The sequence below is a fragment of the Barbus barbus genome (assembly GCF_936440315.1).
Source record: "Barbus barbus genome assembly, chromosome: 47".
Taxonomy (NCBI): Eukaryota; Metazoa; Chordata; class Actinopteri; order Cypriniformes; family Cyprinidae; genus Barbus; species Barbus barbus.
The window spans coordinates 2,305,637-2,319,219 of NC_136725.1; the positions used below are offsets into that span (position 1 = coordinate 2,305,637).

A 13,583-nucleotide genomic window follows, 5' to 3' on the forward strand; every position below is an offset into this window, starting at 1 on the left:
TCTATGGTTGTACCTGCATGAATGGTCATGTGACATGCGTTTAAGGTTGTGTTGTGTAGACGGAGATCGTTTCTGAAACGCAGTGGATTGTTTTAATTTTAAAACCGTTTTAAAACGAAAACGCACTAGTGTAAACGGCCTTAAGACTGTCTGCGGTCTTTCTGTAGTCACTTTTTTTTATGCTAGTAAGTGCTGAGAATGCACTTTCACAAGGTACATTGTCAAAAAAAAGAGCAGTAAAGCCTTTACAGCGTGGTTTCTTAAGACTGATGACATTTGCTGTATGATGTGCACTTAGGCTAGAGTGGATGCATTTCTGACCACATCGCCTGAGACTGATCTTAATACCAGGTGTAAACGAGGCCTGATGCATCCCGACTGTAAGACATTTCATGAAGTTATAGGAACACAATTGGCTTTGACAAAGTGGTATGACATTGTGAGTGATTCTCACTTCTCTGCTTCTTAAGCCTTTTCCCTGCAGTCTAGCGGATTTATCAGTATACTAATTCTAAAGATTTAAAGACGAAAAAAAAAACTAATTGACCAAATTTACTTGAACAGTTGTCTCTTGACCACAATGAAGATTTTAATGGCTTTCTCCAACTCTGATACTCTGATCCAACTCAGAACTTTTCTATTGATATTTTCCATGCTCCATTCCACCTCGGTTATATTTAAAAATAAATATTCTCTCTTGCAATTTGACAACTTTGATGAAAGAATAAAGTCCCACCCATCGCCTGTGCTAAAGTGTTTCTTGTGTTCTTCCAGGAAACTCCTCCAGCTAAGCCGGCCAACAGAAGAGCGCGTGTGTCCGAGCGGCCGGTAAAGGAGGAGGACGACGAGGATGAAGAGTCTGATGAGGATGAGCCTGAGGATAAAGAGCCTGAAGAGAAGGACATAATGGAGAAAGTGGTCAAAAAAGAGATTAAGAAGGAGAAGAAAGAGGAGGGTCATGACAGCAAAGAGAGGGAACCAAAAGAGGAGGAGATGAAGTCCGAGCCTGAAGAAGAGACTCCTGCAGAGAAGGTCACAATGCTCATAATGTCATAACTCTAACACACCCTTGAAACCTAGTGAGCTGCCTACCAAGAAAGTGTTTTTGGAAATCAAAGTCATATTGCGAGTCAAGTCTGCATTCGATTAGCCGATTTCTATCTAGTTGTTTTTTATGGATTGTCGTCTTTTGCATGTTCTCCATCTCTCATTCAAACAAGCACTCTCTCAATCTCTCACTGACTGTTTCCTTTATTAATCAGATCTCTGTAATGTTTTTCATAGCAGTCGAGATGCGTGTAAACGTCTGTGTTATTTCAGCAAGCTTTACGTGACCGAATCGGTGAGAAGTATCAAGGGAATTCAGTCTGTCCCTCTTTTTCCATTCTGAATCAACGAGTATGACACACCTTTGACAGAGATTTTGGCAAAAATCTGGCTATTGATGTGAAACACTGACTGAAGTAGTTTGTCAACAAGGACTTCAATAGCCACATGCCAAAGACTGCAAATATGCAGTTCTAGGCAACTCGCTAGGATTTAACACATTCTAGTGTAATGTTTGTCTTTGTATTCAGATATACTATTGGGTACAACATTTGCATGAATTGTTATTCAAAAGCCATTGACTACGTTCTCAGGTTGTAGAGGTGAAGGCAGAAGTGCGGGAGAAGAACGCTGATACCCCTGTGCACACGCCCACAGGAGGAGATGCAATCCCCCTGTCCGAGGAGTCTGAAGAACTGGACCAGAAAACCTTCAGTGTGGTGAGTTTGTGGCATCTCCCTAGATGTGTGTTTTCCTATTCTCAGACTGAAGCCTTATTTACAGTTTGTGGAGAACTGGAATGCGTCACCAAGTGAGTGGCTCTGGTGAGAAGATAACCCTATTAAAGGGGTCATGACATGGATTTTTAAAATTATTTTAATGTTACTTGAGGTATACTTATACTTGAGGTTAAAAATTTTTTTTTGCACAAAAAACAGATATTTGAAAAAATGCTTATTTTCAACCCTCATTCTGACCCTCTGTCTAAAATGACCCGTCTTAAGGCTTGTCAGTAATCGGCCACTGTTATGCTTGGCTAACATCATCTATTGCATGTGAATGTTATAATCAAAAAAAATGGTCATTTCCAGACAAAGCATCATGAAATCATTTCCTTGTGGTTTGTGATGCAGCTGCAGTCAGATTTAGTACTGCTTCATCTTTAAACATGTTTCTTTGTGAACTCTTCATGACACTGTGCCTCATTTACAAAACAAAACGCTCCGATCAATCCTCTGGCACGATATGGAGTGTTTGTTCCTTACGCTGTGATACTTCTGATATCTGTACAAAGATGTGAACGAGCTGTTTAAACCAAACGCGTCAGAAAGTGAACACTCATCAGTATACTGTATCCAGTGTAGACAAGATAGCGGCAGTGATTGTCCTTTCTGTTTGCTTTTGACGTGACGCTCGCTTTCAGCGTAATCAAGTGTCAGCCGTAAGCGAGTGAACGCCAGTGGGCGGGGCCTATGGTGAGAGGAAGACTATTTGTCGATGTCTAGGTCTGGAGGCAGTGTTAATGCAAATGTTTGTGACCTCTTATATGCCAAAATATCAAGGCAAATTTGATTTCTCATGTCATGACCCCTTTAACTTCCTCCTTGCTTAATATCACTGGAAGCTGATGGGGTGGGTTCTAAAATACTAAGAAACCATGGTAACATTTGCATCTGATCCAAACATTTCCTCATAAAATTCAAAGCCAGAGCACAAACACTGATTATCTATAGTGATTTTGTAACCACTGTTCTTGCTGGGTACTTAAACTTAAAGGCTTAATAAAGATGCAGTCTGCTCCATCATTTTTGGTAAATTTGCCATTTTGTTGGCCAAAGTATGCCGATCATGCAGGTTTGGTACAGAGCTGATGTCTCATTTTCTAAAGGACATTGATGTGAGGTGATTGCACTGGAATGACGTTTCTATATCGTGTGTTTGTCAGTGTAAGGAGCGCATGCGGCCAGTGAAGGCAGCACTCAAGCAGCTGGATCGTCCAGAGAAGGGTCTGTCTGAGCGCGAGCAGCTGGAGCACACGCGCCAATGCCTGATCAAAATAGGAGATCACATCACCGAGTGTCTGAGAGAATACACCAACCCTGAACAGATCAAACAGTGGAGGAAGTATGGCCATTTTATCACGAGCTTAGAACCGCAATATATAAATGAAGGTTAATATTGAGTTTAACCTTGTTTATTTCCTAATTCCAGAAATCTGTGGATATTTGTTTCAAAATTCACGGAATTTGATGCAAGGAAACTGCACAAACTGTATAAACACGCCATCAAGAAAAGACAAGAAAACGCTCAGGTATGGACACTGTTTTCAGAGATTATGTTATGGTAATGATATTTTGTAATGTTTTTGCTGAGTTAGTATCCATTGCTTTAATAAGTTATTTATATATTTATCTTTGGAATATTATAATTGATGGTTTGTGATGTTTGCTTCATTTCAGGCAGTGGAGCAGAACAGTAGCACTGTAAATACACAAAGCTTTAAACATGCAGGTATGTCTGCTCTCCATTTTGTGTCACACATTGCACATTTGTGACCCTGGACCACAGAACCAGTCATAAGGGTCCATTTTTTAAAATTGAGATGTATACACCACCTGAAAGCTGAATAAATAATCTCTCCATTGATGTATGGTTTGTTATGATAGGACAATATTTGTAGGAGATACAACTATTTGAAAATCTGGAATCTGAGGGAGCAAAAAAATCTAAATATTGAGAAAATCTCCTTTAAAGTTGTTCAAATTAAGTTCTTAGCAATGCATGTTACTAATCAAAAATTAAGTTTTGATATATTTACGGTAGGAAATTTTCTAAATATTTTCATGGAACATGATCTTTCCTATCCTAATGATTTTCATAAAAGAATAAATGGATAATTTTGGCCCATGCAATGTATTCTTGGCTATTGCTACAAAAATATCTGTGCTTCTGGTTTTGTGCTCCAGGGCCACATTTGATCTTAAAGTCTCAAAATCAAATTACCCAATTTTTTAAACTCATCATATTTTGAATGTTTCATCCATCCATGTATGTTTTTCATTTCATGTTTCATCTTGATTTTCTAATGTAACTGCGTCTCTCTGGTGACGTTTACTGCACTTATGTAATCATTTAGTCTGCTTAAACCCCTTTTTTAATATAGACTCATTCAAATCTGCTTCTGTCCAGTCAACAACCGATGGATGAACCACTGCCCTAATTATTTTTCCGACGAACTGTTTCTCTTGGATTTACGTCACAATACAAAGAAAAGACCTGTTGCTACTGCAGCTTTAATGGTGTATGGGTAATGCCACATTTCTGCTGTGTAACACTGAATGCCGTTGTTTTTGCAGATGTTGAGCAGATAAAGGAGTCACAGCAGGACGACAGCAGCAGAGACAGCTACAGCTCTGACAGACATCATTCATCTCGCTACCATGAGCACAGCAAAGATCGGCATTCTGGCGACTACAGGAAGAGCGCTGATTCCAGGAAGAGACCCTACTCCTTCAGCAACGGCAAAGACCACCGAGAGCGAGAGAGAGACCAGTACAGAGAGAGAGGAGAGCGACAGGACAGCAGGTGCTTTTCGGTTTACTCTAAAAATGTTTAAAGGTGCCATAGAATGGAAAACTGTGTTTACCTTGCCGTAGTTGAATAATAACAGTTCTGTACATGGAAATGACATACCGTGAGCCTCAAACACCATTGTTTCCTCTTGTGCATGCAAAACACCACTGAAAAATAGGCGAATCAGAACATAACACCGACTGTGACGTTACAGTCGGGATCACTAATAGTTACACCCCCTACATTTGCATAAACCCGCCCATGTTCTAGGCCAGCCGCCAGCCGAATCATCAGACGTTCTGCAGGTATTGTGAAGAAACAAGCGTGGACAACAGCAAAAACAGCAGATCATGGAGAAAAATTTTATGTTCCAGGCTGTGCAGGGGATGTGAAGTGCAGGGATGGGTTGGTGTCTGTATTCAGAAAGGCACAGAAAGCAAATAACACGAGCCACTAAAGGGACATGGTTAGCTCCTTGTTAGCGGTATCCTGTTACATTACAGTACATAAGATTTCACTTACCACATACACAGAGTAAGGAGAGATGACTGAGGATGATGGCGAATGTTTTACAGATCCTGAGCACCACTGGCAAGCATCTGATCTTGTAAAATGTGTGTTAAGTACTGCCGCTCCATAGTATAAACAGAGTTTGTGCGATCGTGAATCTCGAAAGTAAAAAGTGATTGTGCATTCGAAAGCAGTTGTAATGCCCCGCATTAATGGCAGCTCCCTGATGCCTGCGATTTATTTACAGTATAATTACCCGACGATATAACTGTGAGAGAAAGGATTGAAATATATATTTTCCCTGTGTTTCCTTCCTGATGTGTGAGCTACTGAAATGAGCCGTACTGTGAAACAGCCAATCAGAGCAGAGCTCAACATTGAGCCGCACTAGGAAACAGCCAATCAGAGCAGAGCTCAACATTGAGCCGCACTAGGAAACAGCCAATCAGAGCAGAGCTCAACATTGAGCCGCACTGGGAAACAGCCAATCAGAGCAGAGCTCAACATTGAGCTGCACTGGGAAACAGCCAATCAGAGCAGAGCTCAACATTGAGCCGCACTGGGGAAACAGCCAATCAGAGCAGAGCTCAACATTGAGCCGCACTAGGAAACAGCCAATCAGAGCAGAGCTCAACATTGAGCCGCACTGGGAAACAGCCAATCAGAGCAGAGCTCAACATTGAGCCGCACTGGGAAACAGCCAATCAGAGCAGAGCTCAACATTGAGCCGCACTAGGAAACAGCCAATCAGAGCAGAGCTCAACATTGAGCCGCACTGGGAAACAGCCAATCAGAGCAGAGCTCAACATTGAGCCGCACTGGGAAACAGCCAATCAGAGCAGAGCTCAACATTGAGCCGCACTGGGAATCAGCCAATCAGAGCAGAGCTCAACATTGAGCCGCACTAGGACACAGCCAATCAGAGCAGAGCTCAACATTGAGCCGCACTAGGAAACAGCCAATCAGAGCAGAGCTCAACATTGAGCCGCACTAGGACACAGCCAATCAGAGCAGAGCTCAACATTGAGCCGCACTAGGAAACAGCCAATCAGAGCAGAGCTCAACATTGAGCCGCACTAGGACACAGCCAATCAGAGCAGAGCTCAACATTGAGCCGCACTGGGAAACAGCCAATCAGAGCAGAGCTCAACATTGAGCCGCACTGGGAAACAGCCAATCAGAGCAGAGCTCAACATTATTATTCATGACCCTTCCAAATAAGGTAATAACAGACCGTTTGATTCTAGAGAGAAATCCTAGGGTTGTAAATGAACATGTAAAACAGTTTCTGGAGAATTTTTGCCATTTCCTAAGCCACATAACTTCTATGTAGATATCAGAGAACAATTTAAAATACTGTATCAATGCATTCTATGGCACCTTTAACAATAGCAGCGTTCACACATACAGTCAATGGTACAAATGCAGCTTTCTTCATTTTTTTGAATGGGGTGATTTGTATGAAGCACGTGACATGCAGGGAAAAAAACAGGATATCATGGCCACAAATTAATTTGTTCCCTCATTTTAGGTAAATTGTGATCATGTTGAGCTAATTCGTTCCCTTGTTTTAGTTAAATCTTTGCTTTAAACAAGGGAAAAATAATTCAAACCTGACCACGATTTAACTACAAGAAGGAAACAAAGTTGTGAGAACAGATTATGCCATTTCTTGCCCAAAAATTTAATGTAAACGAATGAACTATGTATGAAAATGGTGTGAATATAAACAGTGTCAAGGACAATTTAGGGATGAACAATATTATTGGCCGATAGAGGCTTAAAATGAAATCCTGGCATCTTCCCATTGCATTTATTATTTTTTTAAATCACAGCGAACTTTGAAAAAATGGACAATTAATAGCTTTAATAATTATTAATAGCTTTCAAATAATATTGGCAGATTTCCTTAAAGGTATAGTTCACCCCAAAATTGTAATTGTCATTATTTACTCAACCTCGACTTGTTCTAAACTTCTGTAAACGCACAAGAAGATATTTTGAAGAATGTTGGTAACCAAACAGTTGATGGTAGTCATTGACCTGCGTAGTATCTTTTCCAGTACTATGGAAGTCAGTGGCTGCTGTTACATCTACCATGTTTTAGTGCTTTTCCTGCAGTTCCTAGATCTGCAAGGTTGAATTTCTTGACCACTAAAAGTGAATTTATAATGAATAGATATAGAACTAAACTTTTAAAAGTAAATGTCCTTGAATTTATTAATTTAAATATATAACAAACTAATATTCTCTGACGTCATCAGAGATGACGTTTGGCTTTCTGGCGTATTTGGGACTTTCACAGCAGGTGCAAAGCAGCAATCGTAGTTATCTTCACCATGGTTGATCACGTGATGTTTTTACTCATGCAAGTGTCACAAAAACATCCCGCGAGTGACGCGATGTGCATATTTGCTTCGGACGACTCCTCTTTAGCAACTTCATCCAATCCTTCATCTCTGGATGTGATATAGTTCATTATAACATCATTTAGGGCACTGAGATCCCCAAGATTGAGCAGATTGAGACGAGCAAGATTGTTTAATTAAGTGAGCAGCTTCAGACTGCGTTGTTTTCTTGTGCTCCGTCATCTTATGATATTTAAAAAATACATAAAAAAAAAACTGCGTGCCATAGTTTACACAGGACTGGCAGGAAATGTGCATTGATACACCTTTATTATATATATGTGACGCTGGACCACAAAACCAGTCTTAAGTGTCAATTTTTCGAAATTGAGATTTATACATCATCTGAAAGCTGAATAAATAGTCTTTCCATTGATGTATGGTTTGTTATGATCGGACAATATTTGTCTGAGATGCAACTATTTGAAAATCTGGAATCTGAGGGAGCAAAAAAATCTAAATATTGAGAAAATCTCCTTTAAAGTTGTTCAAATGAAGTTCTTAGCAATGCATATTACTAATCAATAATGAAGTTTAGATATATTTACAGTAGGACATTTACTAAATATCTTCATGGTACATGACCTTTACTTAATATCCTAATGATTTTTGGCATAATAGAAAAATGGATAATTTTGACCCATACAATGTATTGTTGGCTATTGCTACAAATATACCCAGCGACTTAAGACTGCTTTAGTGCTCCAGGGTCACATGTTACGTGATTTATTTTGATGGGTTAACTGTTTTTGTGGTGTTAACAGAAAGCACCTCCGCAGCGAATTTTGCCAAGATATTTTCAGAGATGATAGACAAAAGACTAATTTTGACGACATTCAACATGATTTATGATGGTAACGTGTGGCTGATTGACTGATTTTGCAGATACTACAGCGACAGCAAGCACAGGAAGCTGGACGAGCATCGCTCCAGCAGAGAGCACCGATCAGAAAGCAACTCCAAGGACAGGACTCACTCCGAACACCGCTTTCACTCGGAGCACCGCTCTGCCTCCGACTACACGCACCACAAATCATCCCGGGACTACCGCTACCATTCGGACTGGCAGATGGAGCACCGGCCGCGCTCGCCGTACGACTCGCGCTCGCCGCTGGGCCACCGCTCACCCTTCGAGTACTCGTCTGACCACAGAAGCACACCCGAACAGGTCTGGAGCGGCCGCAAGACATAGCGCTCTCTTCTCCTGTCCGCTCCGCTCGCTTCTGATTAGCCATAGACACAACACACAGGAAATGCCTTAGGCAACTGTTGGCCGCTGCACTGGGGCTCTGGGAGTGCCACCCTTTCCTACTCACCTTGGAGGAAACACAGATCACATATTTTTGTATATTTAAGAGTTAGCTGCATTCTTTCGTAGGTGCTGCAGAGTAATTTTTTTTAATTATTATTTTTATAAATTGACTACTTTTCGTTTGTTTATTTTGGTTTCTTTTTTTACTTGGAAACAGATGAATCCATGTTTCACTGTCACGTGCGACACTGGATCCGGACATATAGCCGTAAATGATCGCGACGCAGCTTATTTAAGAAGTGTTGAGTGAAAGGATGCTACAAACGTGTGTCGTCTTTATCAGCTGAGGACCTGAGGGGTGTCTGTTCTGAAGGACTGGGGTTCACCTTCCAAAGTACCTCGTTTACAGTGTTTTGTGACCATTTTGCCAATTTTTATCTGTAATTTTTCTTTCCATCATGCTTGAATTATTTAAATCTGTCTCAGCTGTAAAATAATCTGGACTATTTTTAGCGCGCATCAGATAATGTCACTTTTTCCACATTGTACTACTGTAAATTATTGTATAAAGTAAATCAAATGGGCTTTTCTCAGGCTGGTATTTTTTTAACTATTTCCCCATCAACTCAGGCTATTTTCTCTCTTCCTTGTTTTTGTTTTTTTACGTTTCTTAATCTCAGTAGTTTTGAATCATGAATGGAATGGGGTAAATATTCCACGTGTATTCGTTCTGTAGGATGGTTTGGTTTGTTGATCTCTTTGGTTTCTCTCTTTGTAAGTGAATTGGCCTCGCTTTATAACAGCATCATGTCAAAAAATACAAACTGTGTAACAAACAAAAAGGACATGAAAGGGTCGATCGTAGCTAGAGGCACTTATGAGCTCTCCTTAGAACATTTCCATGATAATCTTTCCTCTTGTTTTCTTTAAATGTTGGCAATAATGTAATCTTTTCTATGCAGCCCGAGTGTTTTTCTGGTGACTGGCCCGAGTAAGTCAGAATGCTGTTACAGGACATACTGATGTATATATATCTCCTCCTATATTTCAAATCCAAATTTACACTGAAAATGCATGGATTTTTAAAGTAATTGTTTTATATAATTGTTTATAAAGTCATTAAACTCAAATCACTGTTTTCACCTGTAATCTGGCTTTAATGTAATTTAGTGTGCTTTTCATGCAATCATTTTCAAAATAGATTTACGATTCAGAAGCATTTGACTCTGAGCTGGGTTGATGTTTGTCTCTGCAATGAATGCAAACTTCTCAAAACGGGTTTCCTTTTGGGTAAACTCTGCAAATTGTTGGTTGTTGCTTTTTTTAGTTCAAGTTTAGAAGTTCTATTAACAAACACAAATGCATAAAACAGTAACCAACATAGGATAACAAAAAAATATACATGTGACCTTGGGGCACAAAAGCAGTCTTAAGTCGCTGGGGTATATTTGTAGCAATAGCCAAAAATACATTATATGGGTCAAAATGATCCATTTTTCTTTTTATGCCAAAACTCATTAGAATATTAAGTAAAGATCATGTTCCATGAAGATATTTTGATTTGACTAACTTTATTAATCCCAAAGGGAAATTCAGATTCCACAGCAGCTCACCACAATAAATAGATAAAGAGAAAAAGATACTGCCCAATACGGTATTTCACACAGCCCCCTTGTTTCAAGCATCACTCTACACCATGTTATACAAGTACAACTTAAAATACTACATCAGCCATCTAATATGACATCGATTATATAACCTAATGGCTGTTGGTAAAAATGACTTTTTATATCGTTCCTTATGGCATCGGGGCTGAATTAATCTTGAGCTAAAGGTACTCGCACATGCTTGAACTGTTCCATGAAGAGGATGACCGTCTGGTTTCATTATACTGACCAGTTTATCAGTCATTCACATCAATAGTGGGCAACACACAACCTGCCTTTTTTATGAGCTTATTGTATTTTCTTCTCCTTCTCTAGCAATCCCCAGCAGGTGACGGCTGATGAAGATCACCGATGATACCACAGAATCATAAAAGGTCTTCAACAGTGCCTGACACACTCCAAAGGATCTCAGTCGCCTTAATAAGTGAATGCAACGCTGACCTTTCTTATAAACCTGTACTGTATCGTCAGACCAATCAAGCTTGTTATTCAAATATACACCCAGATACTTAATCTCAATTTCTGACTCTTGTATATTCACTGGCACCACTTTGTAAGGATATCTACTAAAATCAATCACAATTTCCTTGGCCTTATAGCATTAAGCCTAAAACCAACCAGTCCACAAAACTCTTTAAAAGCTCCCTATATTCACTCTCATCATGCTCCTTTATACAGCCAACAATTGCAGAATCATCTGGAGATGACAGTTTTTGGAGTTGTATTGAAAATCTGATGTATAAAAATTTCTTTGCACCCTCAGTTTCCAGATTTTTAGTTGTATCTCAGCCAAATATTGTCCTATCATAAACCATACAGCAATGGAAAGCTTATTTTAAACGATTGACGCTTATGACTGGTTTTGTGGTCCAGGGTCACATATTCACCACACACAGACAAAAAAAATAAAAAATAGACTGCCTCAATTAACAAATATATACAACATAATTATTCAAAAATATAAACATAAATGGCATTATTCACAATTGTTTTATAAATCCAATAGTTCAGGAATATATAAGAAGGGGAGGTTTACAGAATGCAGAAGTTCCAAGAGTCTCAAGATAGGTCCCCATGTGACTTCAGATCTTTTCTGTGAGGAGAGCTCATCAAAACATTACTTCCATTTGGATAATCTCTAAATCTCTGAAAACAAGGGGCTTGTGGAGATTTCCAGCTGAGTAGTATCACATTTTTGGCTGCAATCATGTCTATCATTACAAACATACCCCAGTGACTTAAGACTGGTTTAGTGGTTCAGGGTCACAAATGTATTTATCTGATTCAAAATCTTCAAAACATTTCTCAACACAAAATGACTGCTTCCTAATTTACTGATAGATTTAGACTCTGTAAAAAGCAAAGGTGGGAGAGAGGACTCTGGCACTGACTCTGTACAAGCCCATAATGGAGAGGTCTCAGATGTCATATCATCCAGGATGCCCCTTTGCCAGAAAGTGAGATCCCTGCCATTAGCTGCCCAATAGTAATGCTTAAAAACGGGAAGGCCAAGCCCTCCACAATCAGTAGGGTTTTGTAAGTGGACTTTTGCTATACGAGGTGTTTTATAGTTCCATACCAATGAAAGAATAACTGAATCAAGTTGTTTAAAAAAAGTTACAAATAAATAAACTGGAAGAGATATCAGATTTAGGGAGAACAACCATCTTTATAGCATTCACACAGCCAATTAGAGCTAAAGGCAGCAGTTCCAGCTTTCAATGTTTAATTTGACTGTTAAGCATGTCTAAAAAATGTCATTTTTAAACTAATTTGTATTTGGAATTTTCAGGCCATATAAAGTGATCCTTCACTATTTTAAATGGTATATTATTCAAAAAGGTATCTCAAGTTATTTGTTAAGGGCATAAATTCACTTTTATTCCAATTAATTGAGTATCCTGACAGATTACTAAAAGTGTCAATGTGATTTAAAATTTTAGGGACGGAAACAATAGGATCCATAACACATAGTAAAAGCTCATCAGCATATAAACTGATCATTGCCCAGAGAGATGCCATGAATATGTGGATGGGTTCTGATTCCTACAGCTAATGGCTCAAGTGCAATGTTAAACAGAAGAGGTGATAAGGCATCACCCTGTTGTACACCCCGATGCGGTTCAAAAGAGCTAGATCTAATACCATTGGTCAGAACAGGTGAAGATGGATGGAAATAAGCTATTTTGATCCAGTTGATAAATCTATCCCCAAATCCAAACGGTTTTTAGTGCTTCAAACATATATGGCCATTCAATCTGATCGAAGGCTTTTTGAGTATCTAGTGAGATAACAGCAGCAGAATTGTTAGCTAATTGACGATTTGCATATAAAATATTAAGACGTAGGCAGACGTTACAAAATTAAAACCTTTCTGGAATAAACGCAGTTTATTCAGGATGAATAATTGTTGAGATGTGTTGTGCTAACGTGTGCTACGTTTCCCAAAAGCATCGTAAGCTTAAACTGATCGTAGCTCCATTGGTTTCAATTGGTCTACGATGTACTTAATCTTACGATGCTTTTGGGAAACGCAGCCCTGGATGCCAATATTTTAGTCAACACTTTTTGATCAAAATTTAGGAGGGCAATGGGTCTATAATTTAGCCAGACTGGTCTCAGGTTTCCCTTTTTTCAAAACTACAGATATTTGCATCATATAAAGAATCAGGAAGTTTATTCTTCTGGATTGAATCCTGTAGCATTCTCAGTATATAGGGAACCAGTCTCTTACTGCAAGCTTTCAAATAATTCAGCCGAACCCATCCGAGCCTGCAGCTTTTCCAGATGGAAAAGCATGAATTGCCTTTAATAAATCTTCGATTGAGAGTTCGGATTCTAGCTTGAGAAGCTTTGGAAGACTTCATTTTGGAAAAGAAAAAAATATATATAATCAGTCTGTATGTTTAACTTTAGAGGTATATAATTCTGAGTAAAATTCCCTAAAACATTCATTTATGTCCTTTGGATTAGTTATTAAACTGCCTGTTTTTGACTTCATCATATGAACTGCCTTCTTCAATATGATAGATTGTAATGCCAGGAAACTCTCCATCTGCATGTTCACAGGGGTCCTACGCGGTTTGGAAAAGTATGGAAAAAAGAAAGCGGAGTATGGAAAAATAT

The 13,583-nt window shown here is 39.2% G+C and overlaps 1 protein-coding gene across 1 annotated transcript in view; it reads left to right on the forward strand.

Annotated features, from left to right (window-relative positions):
• Positions 1-9,937, forward strand: part of LOC306865472 (chromodomain-helicase-DNA-binding protein 1-like) — a 31,500-nt gene extending 21,563 nt beyond the window's left edge. The window contains exons 31-37 of the mRNA XM_079410078.1: positions 775-1,032; positions 1,641-1,766; positions 2,993-3,171; positions 3,259-3,358; positions 3,507-3,558; positions 4,404-4,632; positions 8,424-9,937. Coding sequence (XP_079266204.1) covers positions 775-1,032; positions 1,641-1,766; positions 2,993-3,171; positions 3,259-3,358; positions 3,507-3,558; positions 4,404-4,632; positions 8,424-8,730 — 1,251 coding nt within the window. The 3' untranslated portion in view covers positions 8,731-9,937. The remainder of the gene's footprint in view (positions 1-774; positions 1,033-1,640; positions 1,767-2,992; positions 3,172-3,258; positions 3,359-3,506; positions 3,559-4,403; positions 4,633-8,423) is intronic.
• Positions 9,938-13,583: the final 3,646 nt, after the last annotated feature.